Below are 24,825 nucleotides of genomic sequence, written 5' to 3'. Positions count from 1 at the left end.
AATTTAATGGCAGAGCCTGGATGTACACCCTGTGAGTTATTAATGGCTGCGGCCCATACGCTAGTCTATAAACTGCGGAAGGAATGGGATGTGACTTTGTACCATCCAGATAAACACTGCAAAGAACTGAATAATGGAAGATAGTAATGAACTCTCCCAGCACACCAGGTCTGGAACGAAAATGTATATGAAGGACTACACACGTGAACTGGATTTTATATTTGTAAGATGTAGTAGAGATGCTGTTTGTAACGGGGGGAAAGCAGTCAGCTGGAAGAATGGTTTAACGGCAAGCGAAGGATGACAACTGGACACTTATTAAGAAATGATGCATCTACGGGAAGAAATGGTTGACATATGTTTGAAACAGGAGCGGGAAACCCGATTTTAAGAAATTGTATTACAATAATGTAATTAGACTTGATTTGTATAATTTGGAAAAATAATAAAAAAAATTATAAAAAAAGAAAACAGCTCTTCAAACTTAAAAATAATAATAAAAAACCCCACATAGGTCCAGATCCAGTGTTACATTTGCGGCATCCTCACAGTGGACCTCAATGTCCCTAGGAAACTGCTGAATTGTTGCAAAAGTACATTAAAAAATGACATAATTCTGAAATAAAATACCATTTGGAATATGAAAGAAAATGTAAACGTTTTATTTGGCAGTTTTCAAATAGGTGAAGAATGGAAAATTACATCTTATTGGATCCCCTGCCCCCCCCCAAGATAGATGGAGTTTCACTACATATTTACAGAGCACTGGATCCAGACTACCTGCATACACACGATATATTTTAAGGACCCCCACCCCCGGGCAAAGAATCCTGTGAGCTGTAGTTTGTTAAGGATGCTGGGAATTGTAGCTCTGTGAAAGATAAACTGCAGTTCCCAGGATTCTTGGGCGAGGGGAATGTGCTTTAAATGTGCTCTAAATGTATGGTGTATATGCAGCCTTAGTCATGTTTAGACTAGACCCACTGGAATCAATGGGACTTGAGTTACTCATCACTGTACTATGTACTATTGATATCAACGGGTCTACTTTAAGCATGACTAAATTTGGATCCAAGCCATTGTGACTGCAAAGAATAATTAATGATTTAATTTGTCTTTTCTTTTTTTAAAAAAAAGCAATTCCCAACAGCACTAGACGTGACATTTACGGATGAAGATACTTGTAGTATTTGATTCTAGCAATCTGATCCGTTAAAGGCATTCCGCAGACTGGAAGTAAAGAGAATCATCATCATGCATTTAGTTCATTAGGTCCTTGTTATCATTGGAGGAAGCCTCACAACAGATTCCAAAAATCTCTGTGTGTCACGCACTTAGGTCCACTATGATATGTTTATAAATCACTGTATTCCCTTTAAAGCTTGAGGCAAAGAGAAAATCTTGCTTGTCGACAAAAACGTGTGTGAAAGATCTTGGAGCTTGTATATTTAATTCCTGAAACTTCACAAATTTGGCCTTTCCTGCCTCCCAGAAATAGACTTGAGTAAATGAATAATCACTTCCAAGAATGGCATATTGATAATTCTTTATCTGAAGAGGCTGGAATACCATTGACCCTCTCGACGGCATCCTTTGTAAATCCAGAAATTTTGAACCTCCCCATTTCATTACTTTGGAATCGCCAATGAATCTTGTTAGACAAACGTAAATGTCATCTTTCACAGTGAAGTGCTTTACGGCATAAACATCCTCCATATCTGGAATGTCAACAGGGTCAACAAATTTGTTTGTTCCTTTGTTCCACTGATAGATGACAGGGTGCTGAGAACTACTGGACAGGATCAAGTGAGGTTTGCCAGCTATTTCAAGGTACTCCACATCAGTATCTCTATACCACTCATGCAAAGACTGGTCAGAATAAAATCCGATTCCATTCCATTTGTAAACAGTGGTGATTCCAGCTTTTGAACTGTCTGCAATTGCAAAATACCATTCTTTCGCCATCGTGAATATTTCAATGTCATTAGGCTTTCTGATTTTGAGAATCTCAATATCCTGAATTTTAGTGAATTTATTCGCATTAACGTCTCTTTTGTATATATGGGAGCCGCCGAAGAGTTGGGCAACTATGATGTACAGGTTTCTCTCGACAATGACAGGCTTGCATACAACCACTGACGTCCCTGGATAAAAAAAGTATAAAAGAGATAAAAGATTGCTTCATCATCAACTGGCATTTAGATCAGGTAGCAACACAATGTCTGTGGAGACAAATCATTCATACCTGTAATGTTGTCAAAATTTCTAAAAGTCCCTTCCACGTGGTCCCATTGAAGGAAGATACACTTTCCAGTAAAAGGCTGGGCAATGACAACAAATTCATCATTCTCAAATGAGAATGTGTCCACCGATAGTGACTGATAAGGCAGCTTCCGAAAAACAACAAATTCTGCAAAAAAGGCACACCAAAAGGAGACATGCTCATTTATTATTATTATTTATTTTTTTAAAATGGTTTCCAGACATAGGTGCCGGCTCTCTGGGGCCCTGGGTGCTCAAGCACCCACAAAATTCTCCATGAAGGGACTGGGCACCAACAAATTTTCACGCCAGGGCCATGCACACTGCTTGGCACCCACAGCCCAAGCACCCACAGTCACGGGGCCAAGCTGGCACTCCTGTTCCCAGACAGTGGTTACTTTCTAAAGCCCCTTATTTCTGTTAACCTGGGCAAAGTACATAACGCGGGAAGTTTCAACGCTGTTACTCAGTTCTTTACTGGAATGAATGGTTGTTGAGTGGAAGCAAAGCTTCATGGGTGTTTGGTTGTTGTTGTTGTTGTTTTAAAAAAGCTCAAGAACGGAAGAATTACCAGAGCAATCCAAAGTATCCCTGGGAGGAGCTGGGTGGGGGCAGTTAACACACAGTCTGGTGGACAAGGTGTCACGCCGGCAGAAAACCTGCATGCTAGCAGAACCATGTCCACATGCCAGTGGGCAGCTCAGCAGGCATGTGATATGTCCACCAACATATGGCCCAAAAGTGTTCTGAAGGCAGGGAATGGGCATGGGGAGGGAAGGAATCATTCTAACTACAGTAGTACCTTGGTTCCTGAACAGCGTAGTTGTTGAATAAATCGGCTCCCAAACCTGGAAGTAGGTGTTCCGGTTTGCAAACATTTTTCAGAAGCCGAAGGTCTGACGTGGCTTCCGCAGCTTCTGCTTGAATATAGGAAGCTCCTGCAGCCAATTGGAAGTCGCGCCTTGGTTTTCAAATGGTTTCTGGAGTCGAATGGACTCCCAGAGGGGATTAAGTTTGAGAACTGAGGTACCACTGTACATCCAATTCCCTATTAGGTGCTAAGCATGCCCCAGAATCTAAAGGTGAGGCTTGAAGAGGGTTAGTAGAGCTGGGACACATGTCCCATGGGGTGTGCCATACATCCCCATTCTATAGCATATGGCGAGAGTGACTTGAAAAATATGCCATCAATGCAGTAAACGGAAGGCAGTTAGAACACTCACCTGTAATAATGCAATCAAATTCATTGGGAGAGAGGCTGTTGATTTTTCGTTTCTTATATTCCGGAGGACTTTCACAATAAATGTCCTCTACTGTTGCATTTGTTCTGCTCACCCATGCAACCAACCACTTCAATTTGCAGTCACATTTGAATGCATTACCTCTAAGGTCCCTGTCAGGAGAAGAAAGGAGGGGTGGGGGTTGTAGATGCAGTACAAGTGCTTTTGAAACATTAGTTTTCCATTTCTTACTTATCAATCAATCAACACTTTATTACGGTCATAGAGCAGCATAAGGAGGGAGCATTTCTTACTTATTTGCAGATATGGTTGTAAGTGTGTTCAAATATTTCAGCCCCCTTTTCATCCAGTTAAGTCTCACTGCTCTCAGTATGGGCTCTTGATGCTTTACTTTCCCATTTTATTCCACTCATAACTATTATTTTATTTAATACGTAAAATTTATATACAGCTTGATTACAAAAAAAAAAAATCTTCAAAGTGGAATAAAAGAATTAGTTAAAAGAGTTAAAACATTCTCTGTTCTTGAAACCTGGGCGGGCTTATCTAAACAAAAATGCTTTTAGCAGGTGCCGGAAATAGTATAGTGAAGGCATCTGCTTGATATCAACAGGCAAGGAGTTCCAAAGTGTAGGTGCCACCACATTATAGATCCTAGTAAACGTAGCTTATACTCTGCAAGCACAGGGATGCTCCTGGCTGCCACTGAAAATGTCCTCCCCTCTCCAAGCCTCATCTCTACTGCAGGTATGCTCTCCACTAAAACACGGGTGACTAGCAATAAAACTGCCAGCACATTTGCAAAGCTAAGCAGGGTCTGGTCTGGTTTCAAATTGGATGGGGTACAGTGTAAGCCAACCTCACAATGCCTAGGACAGAAATGTCTCATACTGGATGTAACTGATGTGCAGAAAGGACTTTATTAACTGAAAACAGATGTTATATATGTATCTTTGTTATACATGAAAATCTTTTAATAAAAATAAACTTTAAAAAAAATGGATGGAGGACTGTATGTTGGAATTCCGGCACTGCAGGGGTTTGTACTAGATGACCCTCAGGGTCCCTTCCAACTCTATATGATTTTATTATTCTCTGACAAGGGAGATTTGATGGCACACAGTCTATCCCATTTTTCAACTTTCCCTGTATATAATCAGGGTGTTTTCGACTGTGTCTCAAATAGTCAACTTTCGGCTGTGGAATTACACAAACAATGTTAATACCCTTGACAGTGTTCCAATCACTGTCTTCATCTATTGGAAAGGTTTGGTTCAAAACAAAGTAATTTGCTTGCTATGCAGCCAATTGAACAATTAGGCAGCAGCCTCGTCCTTGCTGGTGCTTGCTGCATTTCTATCTTGTTATACATTTTTGAAGCTTTAAAAAATTGGTAGGTTGGAGAGATGTTAGGTAACAGGCAAAATATATATCCTAATGGAACCAGCTGGTGCCTGAATGTAAATTGACAATGCAAGTGGCAGCAACGGTTTTAATACATCTGTCATACCACACCCACCTAATGAGTGGCCAGACCTGTACTTATTCTGTAATAATTACTAGTGAGCATTGATCTCTTGTCTTTCAAATCATAGTGTTAAAATGAAGAAGCTTTCTTACACATTTGTTAAAGAATCCAAGCCTTTGAATATGTCTTTTGGGAGGGTTTGGAGATTATTGTTTGCAAGACTCCTGCAAAAGAAAATGTTTTATTCTTAGCACAAGATCATCCTTTCATTCATTTCTAATCTGTTTCATCAAATACATCTATGGCAAGCAATTAAGGAGTGCTATGTAAATGCCAAGAAGTGTTTTTTCTTTAAAGGATTATTTGTCAGAGCAACTTATTTAACAGTTCTTTGTTAAAATATCATGTCTGCACTTCCGATTGCTCTCCAAAACAATTGTTGAATGTGAAGATTTCCCATGCCTTGTCAATATTTTGACAAACTCTGTGACTTTTTGCTTTCTTTTAATTGTTCAGAAGACTTTCAAAGATGCAAAGTTATTTTATCTTATTTAATATATCCCACCCCTCAATTGAGAAATAACAACCCCAAACAAGCCAGGGTGACTTGCACAATATTTAGCAAAAACCATCAACAACAAATCTCAAGAAAGAGTTTTCATCCCATGCATAAATACAGATTTCTGCCCCCCTTTCTGCCCGCCAAGTGATAGTCAACAAATCAAAGCTGCTACACTTTTTTTAAAAATCCATTTCTGTTGAAAACAAATTGTCTGAAGCATATTTAGTATTAAATGGCTCTCTGCTGTCAAGAAGCCAATTTATAATTATATTTTTAATAGCTGCTTGAATCATTATACTTCTATGTAAAAGTTCATTTGAATGAAACTAGTATGTCAGGAACTAAATTAATCAGCTGCTGTAATTTCACAGAACAGTTTAATAGGCATCATTATCACAAATTTATTTGCTGTGCTGTACAGGAATATAATGGCCCAGTTCAGACCTAATGCTAAACTATGGATTAGTGTTACATGCACAAACTTCATTGAGCCTCAAACTCATGTGCTTCTCCCTCCTCTCACAGGGGATTGAAGAAGAGATCAGAAATCTCTGTTTCTACTTTTAAATTAGCTAGAGTTACTCTTTATGTCTGAAATGGATGAAGATACTTGTTAAACTATGGTTTGTTTAATCTTGGCTTCTTTGAACACACCATAGTTTTAGTCAACGTAATAAGGAACCTCGTTTGGTGGAAGTGGAAGCTTCTGATCTCTTTGTTGTGACCATGCTGGAAAAGAAGGAAAGGAGGGGCCCAAGGATTCCACCGCCCACTTAGTAGTTCATAGTCAGGGATGGAGAAAATGTGGCCTTCCAGATGTTTTTCAACTACAATGTCCATTGTCCCAGCTGATTGGCTATGCTGGCTGGGGCTGATGAGAACTGAGGCCGACAACATCTGGAGGACCACAGGATTACTAATTACATCTATATACATTGTACTTGAACATGATATATCTGATAATATATTTATGGGATGAAGCAGGGATTGAACTGACCACAAGTCCTGTTCCATAATCAAATGCCATCCCACTGGAAATGTGATTCCCCCTTCCTCAATACTGTCTTTTTTGGATCTTTTAAAGATGATTTTTTTTCACTTGGACCTTTGGAAGAAGATGAGGCATCAGGATATGCCTATTTTTTTAGCTTCTTGGACTGTGCCAATTAGTTTCATTGACCATATGAGCCTAATTTTATGATGTTTACGCGCACACACAGTATTATTATTGCTGGTTTTAAATCATACACTACCCTGTGATCATTGAATGTATGTATGTGATGTAATTATAAATTTAACAACTACAATAAAAATTTCATTTTAGGATGGTATATATTGTTTTACTGTCCCATTTTCTGTGGATTATTTTTATGTACACCACTTAGAAATGTGAATAACTAAGTGGTATATAAATGTCTTAAATAAATAATATTGTTTTCATATCAAAAATTTCCATTATTTTATATTATTTATGCATGATTCAAATAAATAAAAAAAAGACTTTGAACTACATATGCCAGGGGTGGGGATGGGGGTGGTAGTTCTAGTGCATTCCCATATTCTGAAAGTAACCTTATTTGGAGAAAGCATTTTTCACGTATAATTTACAGTATAGATAAATTTGGTTTCTGCTAATAGTGGTAATTTGACTGAAATATTGTTTTGTACTAGCACTTCTCCCTTTAGATTCAATCCAAAAGATATGAACCCCATGCACAACACTGACACCCCACGCCTGTTGATTTGCACAATTTTCATTTTAGGGTGAAGTTTTAGAAGTATTTCTGTGGCTAAGTTGTTGGTGGATGGAGAAGAAGAAAATGTGCTATTTTATTGTGTGTTATTCACTTTTCTCCAAATTGCAAACCATGAAGCATGCCAAGAGATTGATAGTTTCATTCATGTATGCAAAAGACCTTATGCATAAACTTTAACGCCTGGATCACACTGGCTGAGATCCAAAGAGTTACTTTAGGATTACCCAAGGATTTGGGCATACCCAGTGGAACTGTTTCATTTCCCCCACTGCATGGCACACCTCCACAATATCACAAATTGCTTTTGAACCTTCTTTAAATTTAAAATCTTGCCATGAAGGGCAGTTCAGGGGGTGAAACAAAAGTCAAGCTCAAAGCTTCCTTGTATATGCAAAGCAGTTTCTTGATTCCTTGGATCCAAGCTGCAGATACTAACACTACTCACAGAACAGGGTTTGAATTATTAAATGATACATTAGGCAATTGCCTGTTTAATTGTATAATCAATTGATTAATGGCAAAACAGGTAATCAACCCCCAAAACCTTTAGCTGGTTAACATCTTCAAAAGAAATATGGCATTGATATAGTTCTGTAAAGATGGCAAGGAATAAAACGAACACTTTTACTTACAGGTGAATTAAAGATTTCAGTCCTCGGAAGGAAGTGTTTGAAAGAGACTTGATGTTGTTGTTCTCTATAAACCTGCAATGGGTCATAAAGGCAGCTTGGTCAAAGGAATCTCTCTATCTCAAGCACACAACCACTCTCAAGAAATCTTTCACATTATTTTTTCAACTCACAAATATTCTAGATGAGGAAGGCCCATGAAGGCATCACTGCTAATGACATCAAATGTATTTGCTGTAAATAACCTGTATAAAGAAATACAAAGCAAAAAATAACTAAACAGTGACATGCTGTTGGAACAGATGTTTAAAAACCACCTTGCTGGTTCTTGGTTAAAGTTAAAGATGAAGAACCACAGATCTCAGGAGGCATATTCCATCTCCTGCATAAGAACCCAAGGGAAATATTGTAATACAAAAGCAGACAACGCCCAGATCCTAAGCTGGAAAACTGACATAAGTTCATTAGAACCTTTGGGAAATAGGCTAATAGTAATCTATAAATGTGTGGCTATTTGAAATGATGGAGTTTCCCAATGGTTTCTCACTATTGCTTATTGTGCATTTGATATCATTACCTGTGCATTCAAAAATATACTGTGGCCTTGCTTGGATGTTCGAAGTTTTGATTCTGGCACGTGAAGTCTGCATAAGTGGCCCCAATTCCAGAGCTTCATCTGTGCTCTCAGCTGCACATGGGAGCTTTTGAATGGACAGGCTTTCCAATTTACTTGCCATATTCCTCAAAGAACAACATCTCCCCCGGGAAAATTATCACCCTGCTTGTCATATGTCCACTTTGGCAGACTTATGGCAGCCCTAAGTAAGCTGCTATCCTGTGCTTACTTTCCATAAAGGATGCCCTATTCAATGCTTTTTTTAATGAGGCCTACTTCTGAGTATTGCATTGTAAAAAGAATGGAGAAACTCTTTCAGATCCACATATGTTTCTGAACCCACAAAGAACCAAGAGATCAGTGTGTAATTTAACTGTTTCTCAGTGGTAAATATGGCTACTGTGGTAAATATTTTTCATGTTATCTGCAGCAGTGGTCCATGTGGCTGTGCAGGTGAGGCTTAATGAAATATCTCTGTTTATGCAAGCTTCCAGGTAGTTCCCCTCTTGCATGACAGTTCCATGTAGCTGTTCAGGGAGGCCCTCCAACTCTCTTGAAAGGCTTTTTAGGGGGCAGGACAGCATGGGGAAAGTTTCTTATATAAGCTGCCTTCCACTTGGGTAACCGTTAGAAGCGACTCAATGTACGGTTCAGTCTTTAAAACTGCAGCTTAAATATTGTTTTTATGCTTAACATACATTTAGCAATGTGATAAAATGCAAATATTAAATGACAGTATAATGTAATTTATGTAATTTAATGCAATGGAGCGTCAACATGCATAAAAGAATTTTTGAACTTAAAATTGATCTGTATTTACTAATTTACTAATTGTTCTTATTTGGAGAACACCTTGTCTGATATGATTGACATGGCATCTTCTACAAGACTTGGAGGAAGTGAAACGTGGCCCCATATGCCAGTTGGGTGACCGACAGCACCTGAAAGCTTATACTACTTAGGACTGCCATATTTCAAGTAGTAGAATTCCTGAGACCCCCAAAGTTGTTGAGCTTTTTTCAGGAAACCCCTAAAAACAAAAAACCACCCTCCACAGCATCTCCAAGAGGAAGATTATTAGATACTGGAACCCCCCCAAATGAAAACAGCCAGGCCCTAATGCACCCCTTTCTCCAACATGCCCCCCACCTAACCTTCCTCTAAACTACACCTCCACAAACTTGCCCAGGCTCCCAACAGCCCTCAGAAACATGTAGTGAGGCACTGCCACCTTTCTCCCCCCGCAACCTTGAACGTACCACAGCTGGTTTTGTCCCCCATCCTCACAGTTTGTTGCCCTTGCTATCCAGGCCTATCCAGGTCTCGTTTAAACACTTTCCTGCGGTACTGCACTCTCCCCCCGTTACCTGCTTGGCCCCCATCTCTGCCTCTATAGTGCTGCAGCTGGAATGGGATGGTGGCCCAGAGCAGCTGCAGGCCGCCCCGGCAGCACAAGGAGGTGCTGCCACCATGTACCCCTTGGGCAAGGTGGCCTTGTTAGCAGCTCCCAAGTGCCCAGCTATAGACCCTCTCTCACTGCCTCCGCCACTGCGACTGAGCCGCCCATGGGACGCCCCTGGTACGGGGTCCCTTTTTCAACAAACTACGAGCAGCTAGGCTGCTGCGTCACCTTACTCCCTCCCTTCCCCTCCCTCTGTCCCCCCTCTCCAGCCAAGGGAAGTGACCTCTTGTCACTTCCACTGCTGCTAGGGTGCAGCATCCCCTGGAATATTTTTAAAAAGGGGAGGGGGACACAGAAAACTGAAAAAAAACTCAGGTTGCCATACGTTCTGGAAATTCCGGAGTTCTCTTAACATTCAACCCCCCCGACGCCATTTTAGATACCTGATTTCTGTACATGTCCAGAATTTTTCGGACATATGGCAAGTCTAATACTACTCCCCACCCTCCTCCGCAAAAATTCAAGTAACTTCCCTCCCAGATAGGGATGAGAGAGAAATTTGATTCTGCTTGCATTTAAAGCTGAATCTATCAAAATTCTCACTTTCTGAGGCAATATAAGAACTGAAACATAACCATCCTTCAAAAATCCACACTCACTTGAATTTTGCAATGCAGTTCTCCAACCAATGTTTGAAAAAATGCATATATTAGGGCACAGTGCACATAAAAAACAACTATATTAGTGAAAGTAAAATGCAAAAGCATATTAAATTGGAATAAAATGTTTGCAAAAATGTGAACATTAGTTAAAAATGTGTTTATTAAGGGAAATTCATGCCAAAATGCTGAAGAATTTTCATGAGGATTTTTTAATTTTAAAAAATGCAAGCTGTTTCAGCACTGTAGAGAACTGAATTTAAGACTAGAAAAATGAGAAACTGAGCAAACCAAAACGGGCAGGTTCTTCTATCCCTACTTTGAGGTAGGATTTTGCCCTAACTGTAGTAGATTGGAGAAAGGCAAATCAACTACTAGTAGTCAACCGACAGCTACTAGCAACAATTCTTGCTGTCAAACATGAGTATTTTAGAGACATTTACAGAATATCTGGGGGGCATGTTTTGTTTATTTGTTCTTCTTCCTATTTCTATACCTTTAAAACACATTCTTTCCCTCAAAGAATTCTGGGCACTGTAGTTAGTTAAGGGATGCTGGGAATTGTAACTTTGTTGAGTAAACTACAGTACCCAGAATTCTTTAAAGGAAAGAATATGCACAGCCTATGATTCTGTAGCCCTATTCAGGCACTGCAATCTCACACATGCAATCTGAATTGTGAAGCAGAGGCATGCTCCCTGGCCCCATGCCTTCTGCCTCATTGCTATGGCTAACTTTGTCAGCCACCATGGGTTGGGGTCAGAACTTCTGCAGTAGGGAGCCTTCTCTACTCAGGTAGGTTCATCGCATGGTCTAGAACACTGACCTTCCGGGGTTCTCATTCACACAGTGAGCCCCTACACAAGTCAAAAAGGGACCTCACTGAAGACATTCAGCCCTCTGTGTGTGAGAGGCAAAGAAGCCAGTGACAGGAGGGGCTATGGAGCACAGTCTCCACCCCCAACTGGATTTGCATGTGAGGAACACAGGAATAGGGCTCATGATTCAATAGATTAGATAGTAGGGGACATTCTGTATGGGGATTTGTATATATTCTAGGCTCACAATGGGTCAAAATTATGTAACATGTATGACTAATTTCTATAATTCATTCTGACTGAGGAGTCCCACAGAAATAATCTACAGATGCTGGAGCAGAAAGAGCAAGATGAATAGACCTCTTGAGGGCAGTAGAACCAGAGGGGCAAGGAAATAAGTAAAAACAGAGGGAAATGTCCATTTTTCCATCTGGAATGATTTGTATGCCTATATCCTGAGAGTAATGAATGCCTGACTCAGTGCTTTTTTCCATTTGGAAAGCCTTGCTGGGACTGAAAGTGCCCAAACCCTTCTGTGGGTGCACTGGCTGGACCTTCCCTTGTTTCCTGTTTGCTTCCAGGTTATTGGTATATTGGGGTGGGATTCAATCACATTCCAGCAAGTTCAGCTTGCGCAGTTAAAACTGTTTTGGACTTGTTTGACAAGCCTGCCTCCCCCGCAAAACTGGACTTTGCACAATAAGGAAAGTGATAAGGGAAAGCACCAGAAAGTGTGGGATAACACTAGCTTGATGCAATGTCATCTAGCCTCCCAGCAAACCGATCAGGATCAATCATCAATAAACAGGTCCTTGCTCTGCATTGGAGACCACACCGAAAGGCCTCCTACATTTCATGAGCAGCTAATTGAGAAATGCAGAGTGGTGTAAGTGGAAGAGGAATGGGCTCAGTGAAGCTCCACTGTGCTCTAAGAAACTCCCTGAATCCTTGTCACCATTTCTGTTCTGAACATGTTGCAGGAGAAGCTGTGTTCTGCCTACCAGTTTAGCTTGACTGTAGTCAGGGCTCACTGTTTGGATCACATTCTGGAGCGACCTGTTCTGTGGGGACCCTTCTGTGTTCACCCGTGGGTTGCGTGGGGTGATCTGTGCAGGGTTGGTATGCAGATGGTCTAATCTTACAATGGGAGGTTAGTTCTGACAATCTTTTAGAATCCTTCCAGCTCTATGTGTCCTTTGGGCTCTGTCAGGAGATCACAGAGCAAATGCTACTAAGCATGCAGATTGGCTGTCTATGTATGTTGTATTACGTACTTCCAGCACATCCCTTGGCAGTGTGCTTCCTAGCCTCTTCTACCTATTACTCGGGAAATGCATCCCACTTGGCAGACTTCAAGCTACAATCTCTGTAAGGTATCATGACATTTCTCTATACTGTATACTACAGGATTTGAAAGCCACAATGTTTATGTTACCTGTAAAGGACCTAAACCTATTCTCTTTTGACCAGTGACCTGGCCTTCCAAAATAACTCCAACAGGTAACGGTCTAACTGAACAGAAATAATTTTAGTCAAGAAGACCTGTATGGCATAAGCTCTAGAAGAAGAAAAAATAGTTGAGATGAGAATTGATGTGTAACTGGGGGTCACATGTTTGGCCTTCTCTGGTACACACCTGGTTCCCTCCCCAGCTGAAATTAGACGTGAAATAAACATTCTAAACTAGGTTGCGGTGTGATGCCCAGAACAGTTTCTCCGGTATGCAAATATGCTCACTAGCCCAGAAAGGTTGGTGACTCCTAGAATCCTAGAACTGTAGAGTTGGAAGGGACCACGAGGGTCTTCTCATCCAATCCCCTGCAATCCAGGAATCTTTTGCCCAACGCGGGGCTCGAACCCATGGCCTGAGATTAAGAGTGTTACAGTTATCTTGCATTGCTCTAGAACCACTGTTATTACAATGCACATACACCTGGAGCGGAAATCTGCGCTTCTAGGTTTGTAAGTGAGCTTCTGGACTCTTGGTGTTTCAAAAGCATGGAGTAGGTTTGTTTATACTGAAATGTATATGCTGCTTTTCCACCTGCAAAAGGGCCTTCAGAGCAAGTGCACTGCGAGCCAAGGAAACGTGCCGCCTCGCTGAAAAGCCTGCTGAGATGGGCGACCTCGCATGTTCTTTGCACCACATAGCCGGATGGCAGTGCAGGTGGTGTCTCACAGCTAAATGGCAAACTCATGATGTGCCTTTCCCTTTATGGGCACACAAACGACCAAATACAAAACCGTAACCGTCTCTTTCCCCCAGCACAGATGATGTGTGAATTTTGCCTGCCCCCCCCCCTCTCTCTCTCTCTCTCTCTCTTTTGTAATATGCTCTTACTCCAAAAAAGCTTGTGTGGGATAATGTGTACAGGGGCAACATAAAGGTTTCCATGGTAACTATATTTACTCATTTGTCCTGGATTCAAAACCTTACTCGCTGTGCGCATGCCTTCTTATCAGCTCCCTTGACAGTAGACAAGAACAGGAAGGGTCATAGCGTCAACTATCAGGGCATCAGCATTTGAACTGAATAGATGTAATGTTCCAACAGAAGGTAATGCTTAGTAGCCAAACAAAATTATGCCCTGGGCTGACTCATCTCGTTTATGCTACCATCATGTACACACACACAATTTTCTTTTTTAAAAAATGAGTGAAAAGATTTCTCGACAGGTTTCTGAACCAAATCAGTCATCTGTAAGGGCCATCCTTTATAGGTGTCTCTATTTCACACAAAGTATACATTCAAAATAGACCTATTTCTGAGCTATCCCTACTGCACAAAACATCAACTGACTTCAGTTTTTCTCCAGGTCTGTGTTGTGATGGAGAACAGGGGACAAATCCAGTCCCTGCCTAAAGAAATATCTGTGGGAAATGCTAAACCTCTACCGAAGCAAACATTACGGGTTTTGCTTGCAGAATTGTCCCATTGAAATTCAGGTCTCGATTCTGAAAACAGCCAGTCTATTTAGTCAGCAACAACTCTTAGACTTTAACATCCACCAGTACCAAATTTTAAAAGTGTGGGGAATTAATAATTACGACCCATTAGTATAGTCAGGCCTTTGAAGTACAATACATGTGATTTAGGAACGCAGTGTGGGAACATAATTATAATCAGGCATCTAAATTTAGCCTAGCCAAATAATATTGCCAAGTTAGCACAATGAAGATAATAATGATAAAGATAACAGCAATTAACAAATATTAAAGAGGAAGATAAAGTTACATATATATATATATATATATATATATATATATATATATATATATATCTCCAACTAGGCATGACACACCTTTAATTACCTTTACTGGAATCGCTAGGGTGCATTTTGTTACATAACTGATCTGCACTATTTCTTATAGAACAAGTACTAAAGCCCCGTTACTTTAGATACACATGTTTCATAACAAGTAACAATGATATAAATCTTTCTCACAGAAGTTGCAGAGATGGTGAGAAGACAAAACTCCTTTCTGGGATTTTAGTAAAAGCCGATCTCACAAAGGAACTAGAAGGAAAAGAAAACAGACCTTACGTTAACGTGAGCTCCCAGAATAGTTATTTACCACTTCAAAGGACCATTTCTTGTCATCATCACTAGGATTTACATTATTTCCACAAAAAAGGGGAAATGGATGCTACAAGTTTCAGAGAAAGAAAGAAATCAGATGTTCTAGCTGCATTCAGAGAGAACAACATCAAGCACATCCCCCCTCAACGCCCGGCTCCCGGGTTTCGAATGCTGTAGGTATTCACGACTGCAGACACCCCTCAGTCTGCACTGAAAACACCACACATGCTGGCTCAATTTTTAAACAGAAATTAAAAGAACCAAATGCTTACAGCCCTTACAGTGAGGTAACGTCAGGTGGAACGCTGCGCGGAATAGCTCTGGCATTTTCACATAAAGCATTATCTTTGGTACAAATACACCAAGCTGGACATGTTGTCTTCCCTGTCTTGCTCCCTTCAGTCAGCAACAGTACAGAGAAAAAGCATAGGAAAGAAGCAGTTCTTCTAAAGGGTTTGCTGGCATTTCCCATTCTTTTGATCCACTCTGGTTCCAGCCAGTTGAAAGAATGATATCCCAAAACATGAACAGGGTTTTCCCCCCGCACCTTTTTATTCAGCCGTTGAATGTCTTTCTTGTTAAGACACAGCAATATATTTCTCTCTCTCTCTCTCTCTCTCTCTCTCTTTTCTCCAGCTCTTTTCTGTCTCTTTCCCTCTGAATGTTTCCTCTCTCTCTTTCTCTTTTTGTAGCTGGAAAACCTGCAGCTGAGCTGTATGTTTCTTTCTATTCACTCAAGCAGCATAGTGCTCTCAGAGAGGGAACCTGCGAGGTGCTGTGAAGGCAGGGAGGAGGAAAATCCAACCAGCTGTAGAAGCAGAAGAGGGCTTGCATCACCGCAAAGAAACACTGAGCACAACACAGCTTTAGGTTGCAAAGTGACGCAACTGAGAAAATACACGGCGCTCTCCGTGTATTTCTCTCTCGTCTGAGGGGAGGCCCTCTTCTTGTTACCAAAAATAGCACAACATTATGCTTTGCTGGTGGGTGGGTGCGTGGGCGTGAGGTGGATTGTGTGTATGTGTGTGTGCGTGTGTGTGTGTGGTGGGGAGATCGGTCATCATCTTTGACTGGATCCCTCCACCTGTGTAAAAATGTCCTTTGGGAATTGGGGCTCCCTCCCCTTGTTGCTTCTTTGCATATGCCAAGTGACAGCAAAAAGAGGAAATTGAGTGACACGGTCCAAAGCCATCACAGCAAAAGGAACAGTTGTCTTATGGGTTTGCTTTTCTCGCACAAGCTCGGGTCACAGCTAGACAAACAGGCACACATGGAGCCTATTACCAAGAATGCCTACAACTGTCATTTGAGAAAGAAAATGCTCTTTTGCTCTCAGACAAAATCCTTTTTTAAACCTCCCTTGCATCTTTGTCTTGCTAATGTACAGCAGCCAGCCTTTGAAGCAAACCAATTTGCATATTATTTTGAAAAGTTGTTTATTTGCTGCGGTAGGCTGTGTCATCCTTAGAAAGAGGCAAAGGAGTGGGGCTTAATCTACGTAAAGTCGCTGCCTCAGCATCTTGTTTCTGAAGCCAAGGCTTCACCCTAGCCTAGGACATCTGAATATATGCAAGTGCCCCTGAGCATGTTGGGTGTGCATTTGCTCAACCACTGAAGAAGGAGCCTTCAGCACTGGGGATTGGAGAGGTTTCTCAAGGATGTTTTATCCAAGGCTTGAGCCCTTGTTTTACTTTTACCAGGAATTAAGCACTGTGACGTTGGCTGCTTGAAACTTACATTTGCTACATCACAGTTTAAGAAAAGGCAATGTCCACCCCCCCAATTAGGACTAAGTTCTTATCTTCGCCATTATCCTATCATTGCTCTTATAAGTAGAAGATATTTAAAGCACTATTGGACTTTAGAACATTCTATGTGCAAGGAGCTGCAGATCAATAATAAATGTACTTAAACTTAACATCCCTTAATTTAAAATTCAAAACCAAAAAAGCAGAACATCAGTCCTTTGGAGATGGTTCTTTCCCTGGGCACTGCATCATTCATTAGAAGGATTTTTGATCTTTTGACACAGGGATCATTTTTACAGATTAGGCAAGTGGAGCATAGCTAACCTGCTGGCCAGGTGACAGAATCTGATGAACTGAGTACTGCATAAAATGAAGCTGTCACTGGGACTGGTAGAGTCTTCTGTGTCAGAGAAAGGGACAATTGATATGTGTTGGGCAGTTCCATGATTCTTCCTACTGACAGTGAGTTTTAAAAATAAAAATAAAAATAAAATTACAAGCAGCCATGAAAGGCTAAAAATCAAGAGTGAAGCATCAGAGGAAGGTAGGTGCTTAACCCTTTCCTTTCCCTGTATTCCCCCCCCCCCCCGGCAAAGTGAAAAAAACACGATTTTGAGCAGACAATTGCTGCTGCTCCTCTGCTCCTGATTTCAGCCACCTACAGCTGCACTTCTTTAAGAAAAACAGGCTGGGAGAAACAGTTACGAAATTGCCCACCATTTGCCATTTGGTCCAGTGGAACAGCTGCTGCTGTAACTAAGCCTGTAACCAAGCCAAAGCACATGCAACTCAAATAATTGCACAGTATTTGCCCCAGCCTATCCTTTTGCTCTGTTGTTTCGCCTGTGCCAATTTTCAGACTGCAAGCTCTTTGGGGCAGGGACCTGTCCCCTTGCATACTCCAAAGCATTGTGCACACTTATGGGTAATAGTGATGATGATGATGATGATATTGAAAGCACTTAAATAATCCTCTTGTCAGTTCGAACTTCAGGTGCATAATAACGACAAGAGAAAACGAATGGATCAATTTTGCCTTTAGTATAACTCCATTATTTCAGGTGCTAAGGGAAAATATTGGTTCATAGAATACCATAGCCGGTAAGCAGGCATCAATATAATTATTTTCCTTTATAAGAATAAAGTATATGGTTATGATTAGAAGTGTTGTAGGGGCACAGAATTTGAGAGGAATGTACATCACCAACAAAGAATGGTACAGGAAGTGCTATTATCAAGCTGAACATCTAGTATCTGTAGGCCTGTATTAAGTGGATCTCATGCTGATGAACCTCATTTCCCCTCTCGAGATTGAGGCTAGGGGTAGTCCTATGTAGAAAAGGACCAAAACACCTTTCGTAGCGTGTTGACCCAAAGGTGAACTGTTCTGGGAGCTATGCTAACACCATCTTGGTAGTCAAGACAACCCCACAATTAATTGGTAGTTGTTGTAGCAATGAGCTCATATATGCTTATATTCACTTGCTTTGATATAAGCTGATTGGCTTGCTTTGAAGTTATCCTTATCGGTGGGCTTTGGGTGCTGGGCTCTGAGCCCAGAAAGGGGAACTAGCTGGAAGAGTTGGGTATTTGCCACCCATGCCCTCATCTGGGCAGGTGGAGCGATGGGAAGCCCTAGGCCATGTTACGTATGCCGCTTAGTGGATGAAGAACATACGCACTTGGGCTTGGGTACGGACAAGCCATCTCCTAGCTGTGGTGTCCATCCTGGGTTCAGTGAGGAGAGCTGTCAGGCTGTAAGTCTACACGTTTTTTAATAAGGCACTAGAACTGATTACTCTGGTGTTTTTGGCCTCCTCCTTTGGGATCCCTGCACCCAACTACTCCCATGAGCCCTCTGCTAGGGCTGTGGTTCAGAACACATAGGCATCCCATGTATTACTACGGGGCTGTTAAGCAGTGGTTGCACAATCCATTGACTTGAGTACAACAACACATGATGGAAGCAAGTCCAACACTATGGCACGTAGGTAGTCGAGCTCTTGCCATCTTTTTTGGAGGTTGGTAATTGTATAGAATTGAGGTGGTGAAAGTGAACCTGTCAGTCATTCATGGCCAAGGGCAGGCAAGTTCCTTTAGGAAGACAGTGAGGTAGCAAGCAAGTAGTAGTTGAGCAGAGAGAAATGACCAGGACATAAATAATCTCCCACTGTAGAATGTTGCCCAAACAGAGAAAGCGTGCAACCATTCTGGAAACTCAGTAACAGGAAGTGGCCCAGGAATGGCCTTCTGCTGTCACTGGATCTGCCAAACTACCTGAAGTCCACTAAACTGACCAGCAGTCACTTCTGATGCAAGGAACAGAGTAATAAGTGCAGTGCTCAAATTATTGGTGAGGGGCTTTAACGAAACACCACCCCCTGACAATGGTGAGCTCCCCTTTACTGCAAACACTGATCCATGGGACTCCCTGCTTGATTACTTCAGTGCCTGACATGTAAATACATCAGCCAATGTCTGTTTTCAAACTGAAAATGTGCCTCTAATGAAAATAAGAGCCAGGACAATAGATTTGTTGTGGTACTAATGGCCTATTTTTAAAAATTGCAAACTCTGCTCAGCTCCCAATGGCTCTGGATTCCCTTTAAGCCTGTTCTCTGAGTCTTAGGACAATGAGATGTTGCAACTTTTCCTCATTTAACCCCTGCCCCACATGTGTCCAGCTTCTGAACACATCTCCCTATACCCATGCATTATGCAGTAGAATGCAATGCCTTTGTTCATATTTTCCAGCCCAGCACCACAAAGCCCAAAAGATTACTTCTCACAATCTGGTTTAACCACAAGTCTAAACATTACAATGGTTTATTTTTATTACAGGGCAATAAAAAATGAACTTATATTCCCATTCCTGCCAAGCCGGGTATCTGCTTTGTATTGTCATCAATCTGTTTATAAGATTATGTGGGTTGTATGGATTTTTTTTTAATGGCTCACTCAAGCTTTAGCTGTGGAAATCTGGTTTCCCAATTGTCAGTTCAATCACTGTGACCTCTCCAAATCTTTGGGGGAAGACAACTTTTCTGTTGAGGCCCGTGTCAAGATGCCTGGTTGATTTCCTCCTAGATTTCCTCTCCTTTCCTCTTTCTGCTGGAGAAACAGGTATGGATTGAATATGCCTAGGCACAGGTCACACTGGCAGCAGTTTCCACAGGAATCCCTTGTGAGTGCTAAGGATCTACTGCCAGGCTCACTGTCATAGAGGGTCGCCACCTGCTCAGCTGGACAGTTCAGGAATTACAGCTTTGTATCCATTTTGGTCTAACGTACATATTTTTTGCAAAGAACATTTCACCTAATATAACACAGTGGTGTGTGTTATTTTCACCAATATATGCTTTTTTATGCACCCTTTACCTGGTTTATGCGGGGGGGGGGGGTTGCACACATTGCTTGCCTGGAGAATCGCATTGCAAAATTTGGACAATTGCGAATTTCAAAGGATGGCTGTTTTGCAGCTCCCACAATGTTTCAGAAACGTGCATTAGGTGCATTTGTCTTTGAATGCGAACTGAATCAAATTTCCCCTGAACATCCCTACCAGTGGTGAGTCAAGTGTGGTAGAGGAGGGAAGCTTCACCTGGATGGAAGGTGATGGACAAGAGGGGCCAGGTGAACATATGGAGCTCCAGGCAACTGTTGCCAGGGAGACTGGAATCTCGAGGACAGGAGAGTAGCAGATAAACAGTAGCGGAGGTACAAAGCTGAAAAGGGAATGTTGCTTTATTCCTTTAGAGTGGATTTATTTGGGGATGGGCAGAATGTGGTCAGAGGATCGCAGCAGAGCTTGGCCTAGAGACAGGGATGGGGAATCTGACGCCCTTTAGAGCAGCCCTAGAGCAACATGGCCAACAGTGAAGTCGTTGGCTTCTATGACATCTAAAGGCCACAACACTGGCTAGGCGTGGACTGAGAGGTACAGCTTCACCTACAAAGGACCAGAATGGCTATGAGGAGAAAAGGGAACCAGCAGCTGGGCATGCATCATTGCAGGACCGTTGCATCATTGTGGAACCCAGCCAGAGCCAAGCATCACTCCATTAATACAGAAACCCAAAGTTCCAGCATATGGAAGAGTATAATGCATGCAGGATTCTGAAAATTGTCCTGTGTTTATGATGAATGGAACTTCAGACCTTGGCTGCAAAGGATGGAGGAACAGAAAGGAAAGCAGCACCCAGATCTATCCAGTCCCAGCCCCAGTGGTGTCTGTTTCTCCTCTAGGAGTGGTTGCAGAAATATAACATGAGCCGCTGGATCAGACAAAGGGGCTGTTTGACAGGCCAGCATTTGGCTTGCAACACTAGCTGTCAAGATGACTATGGGAAGCCTGCAAGCAGGCAGGCATTCAGCTGCCTTTCCGTGTTGTTTGTCCTCTCCTGAATCTGGTAGCGAGGGGTCAGACTCACCCAGCTTCCCTTTGCTGTTGATTTCCATGCCTGATGACAAGTCAGGAAAAGAAGGATGCTTCCTGCATGGACTATTCCTTGCACACATTTCCAGTAAACCAGTATGATCCCGTTCTAATTTCTACAGCTTGTGTAAGTACCTGTTCCCTTTAATACTTTTTTTCGTGAGGGGAGGGGTGTCAGATATAACAGCAACAGCTCAAAAAAGGGTGCTTGCGCAGAGGTTCCTCATAGCCTGGACTTTATCTTGCTCCATCATCATTTCAAGCTGATAGCAATCCATGGAGCAGGGCCAGGTTCTGGCAAATTCTAGGATTGATTAGGGACGATCTCTTCAGCACTTTGGAAAGCAGTGGCTTTTTCTTTTGTTGAACAGCATACCGACAGCCAGGATTTTCACCGAACTGCAATAAACCCTGCTTATTCTCCAGGCCAGTCTGATATTTTCATCCTCCAGTCCATTCTGATATTGTAGGTGGAGTTCAGCCAATGCATTAAATCAAGACCCCTTAAACCCAGGCTAAGAATAATGGTAGTGCACCTGAACTTCTGGAGTACAATCCCCTTGAAAAAGCCACTCACCACTGTATTTCCTCAATTTGAATTTTACTGTATTCATGTTGCATTCTGCTGCTCTTATTGTAATAGCTAGGTGGCTACTGTAGCCTGGCAACAAGAAGAATGCCGTCATGTACATTCTGCAAAACCTATTAAGACTTAAGCTTCCACCTCTCATCATGAATTTGAGCGTTTGCCATACAGCCTCTTTGATGTACAAATCCTGACGAGGCATACCTTGGTTACTTCTTGCAGCAGGGTGGTCTGAAACAGCCATTAGAAACAAAAGAAGGTGGAGTGATGCCAGGCGACTCCTTGGAGACGTTAGCTCGCTCCTTTCAGTATTCCAATTCACCTCTTTGCCCGGAAGAAAGGAAAGATTTCCTCCCGCCCACCCAAAAGCAATCCTGTAAACTAGTAATTTCCGGGCCCAAGGCAAGTTCCCAAATAGATAAGTTTCCGAATGTATAAAATAGCAATTATCCCAGAACAGTTCCACTTGCAAAATGATTGGTAAAAACTGGACTAAGCCAAAAACGAATGTATTCCTTTATGGGCAGTAAGTACTGCTGCTGAAATTCTAAACTGACACAGCACAGATAGACTGCTCCTGATATGTGGTGCTCTACAGTGAGTCAGCTCCGAAGCTGTGTTGCTGCTACCTAATCAGCAGTAGTTAGACAGAGTCACATGTCTACAATTCATTCCTCCTGGCCAGCAGAACTCAAGGGAGGAATATGCTTTTAGGCAGAAAGCAAAGAGCCTGTTGCCTTCACTATGCTTCCCAGCAAGCTGACATACGGCTTTTCATTTACCACCTTGAGTACATACAATTACTCAAAACTGAAAAGACCCTATATAATATGAGACCCATTTCATGTCCCAATATAGCTTGCTTCAAGTTATGCACCCTCATCACTATTCCTTCTTTATACTACTGTGTAAGAGATGGACTGTTACATTTGCATTATTTTAAATGGTTTTACTTTATTCGTACTTGTCTGGCATGTCTTAAATTAAAATAATGATGAATAGTAGCTAGAAGACATTAGAAGATTCTGATTGGCCAAACCTGTCACACAGTATTATTGGCTATCCTAGTGCTGTTTGGAATTAGGTGTTATGTGCATCTGAGAGTTAATATAATTGCTTTTGGCAACTGCTCTGCCAGATGAACTATTTACAACACTAATGGAGGAATAAACACATCAAAGCAAGAAACCCAGCCAAACCTCCCTCTTTGTATATAAGAATGTTTCAATTCACTTTGTTAGGGGTATTTTCTAGGGTTTCCAACTTATTTTAAAAGTGCCGTTGCAGATTCATCGGTCTTTTAACCAATTAACTGATTGGCTAACACTATATATATATAAATTTGCATAGTATCAAAAATTTGACGGAAGGGCATTGGGTCATTTTTGAGATAGGAAAAAAGTGTGAGATAACTTAGAATTAGAAATAAAAGCTACCACCCATTAGTAGGAGGAAAGGTGATATTTAATATCTTGCTTTTTCCATGTTCCATCACAGTATAATAACAGAACAAAATAGCCTTGGAAAATAAATTGGCATGTCCTTAAATTGCACTTAAATTGTATCCTCAGAGATTAAAATTGCCCACCATTGATTAATCTGCTGATTAAACTGGTGCTAATGAAGCTAATGCCTATTTTCTCAGATGAAATGAGTGTCATTCAGCAAAAGTGGCTGTGGCTGTAAATGTGACAGTCCAAGCATAGGCAACATGGTGCTCTCCAGATATTGTGGACTAGGACTTCCATCTGGGGAGCCAGCATGGCTGGTGGTGTGCAATTAAGGGAGTTGTGGTCCAAAACACCTGGAGGGTGCCATATTGGCTACCTCATGATAGTCTTTAAGGTGCCACAGAGTTGCTTCTCCGAAAATCAAGGCACATGCCTATTGTTTCAATCCACCATCCTGAGTGCACAGAGAGCAGAATGGCTCCTAGAGTCCTTCAGTATCATGGCGAGCTCCCAACCTGAAACCTGTATCACAGCCCTTTGGCGGTCTACCTCCACCAACAATGCTCCTCTTTGTCATGGACTGGCCAGATGCCAAGGAGTGGGAGGAGGCACCAGCTGTGGAGCCTCCAAGGGAACCCCCATATGAAGAAGGCTCAGAGCCTGTTGATAGGTGGTGTGACGACGATGAATGCTCAGAAGGTAGAAGAGGGGGCACACTGGGAGGAGGAGGTGTCGGAAGCTGAAGAGGAAACAGGGTTTAGTGAGCAAGAAGAGACTATGGCAGAGAGCAGTCCAGAATCAGAGGCAGGAGAGGAGTGGGGCCAGGAGACAGAGATGAGGAAAGCGGGTGAAGAATCTAGGGAGTCTCCCCCTGCTTCTGTGACAAGCTCCTTTCCCACCTGGTTTCCCAGAACATGTAGAGAAATGAAGAGGGCAGGGCAACGAGAGGCAAGATGCGGAAGCTTTAGGCTGCTGGGGAAGGAACCAGGGTTGGAGCCTTAGAGAGTTGTGGGAAAATGGGGACCTTCAGTCCTCACAACTGCTTCACTGGGGCAAGGCCTACTGGGAAGGGTTGCTGCGACTACTAGGACTGCACTGTTTTGTTTCTTTGAATAAAGAGTTAATGTCACTGACATTGGGTGCTTTAATGTTTTATTGCTGACCTACACCTGGCTCCAGCTCCTGACACCCTCCATCAGCAAGCCCCTATGAGTTTTCCTGGAGGTGGCAGAACTCCAACGTAGGGCCAGGCTGCAGAGTTAGGCTTCCTTTAAATGCCATGCAATGGCCCAGCTGTACTGTTGCCCCAGGGCACTGAAGGAAATTCATAGGATGGCTAGACTGCCTGGCATTCCAGGCCTGAAAACAACAGCTAAAGAGTGGCCAAAGGTAAGCATCAGCAGTGGACTTTGTTGAGGCGCTCACAACTGTCTGAGGGTGCTATGTGCTGGGGCCAACCCTCACCAGTGCAACTTTCTCCCCAGCTTCTGCATGCCAAGGACCCAGGTAAAACCAGCTGCTGGAACATTTGAAGGAAAAGCATGGAGAGCTTCTGCTGAACCTGAATATTCTACCTGAGCCTCGGGGTGCACATGGAATAACAATGCTGC

At 42.1% G+C, this 24,825-nt stretch overlaps 1 protein-coding gene across 5 annotated transcripts in view; it reads right to left on the bottom strand.

The window, feature by feature from the left end:
- Nucleotides 1-646: 646 nt before the first annotated feature.
- LGI1 (leucine rich glioma inactivated 1) overlaps nt 647-24,825 on the bottom strand; it is a 29,484-nt gene continuing 5,305 nt past the window's right edge. For 2 of the 5 annotated variants that reach the window (XM_083614138.1, XM_083614137.1), the window contains exons 3-9: nt 14,861-14,932; nt 8,093-8,164; nt 7,923-7,994; nt 5,124-5,195; nt 3,486-3,655; nt 2,246-2,410; nt 647-2,144 (exon numbers count right to left, since the gene is read on the bottom strand). In XM_083614138.1, the coding sequence (XP_083470264.1) occupies nt 1,327-2,144; nt 2,246-2,410; nt 3,486-3,655; nt 5,124-5,195; nt 7,923-7,994; nt 8,093-8,164; nt 14,861-14,932 (1,441 nt within the window). In that variant the 3' untranslated portion in view covers nt 647-1,326. Of the gene's footprint in view, nt 2,145-2,245; nt 2,411-3,485; nt 3,656-5,123; nt 5,196-7,922; nt 7,995-8,092; nt 8,165-14,860; nt 14,933-15,267; nt 16,121-24,825 lie in introns of those variants that run through there. The other 3 variants (XM_083614136.1, XM_083614139.1, XM_083614140.1) reach the window with 3 other exon arrangements.

Source organism: Podarcis filfolensis (assembly GCF_964270895.1).
Source record: "Podarcis filfolensis genome assembly, chromosome: 5".
NCBI classification, from domain to species: domain Eukaryota; kingdom Metazoa; phylum Chordata; class Lepidosauria; order Squamata; family Lacertidae; genus Podarcis; species Podarcis filfolensis.
Note: the sequence above shows the minus strand (reverse complement) of the source record. Positions and strands in the feature narration are given on the sequence as shown.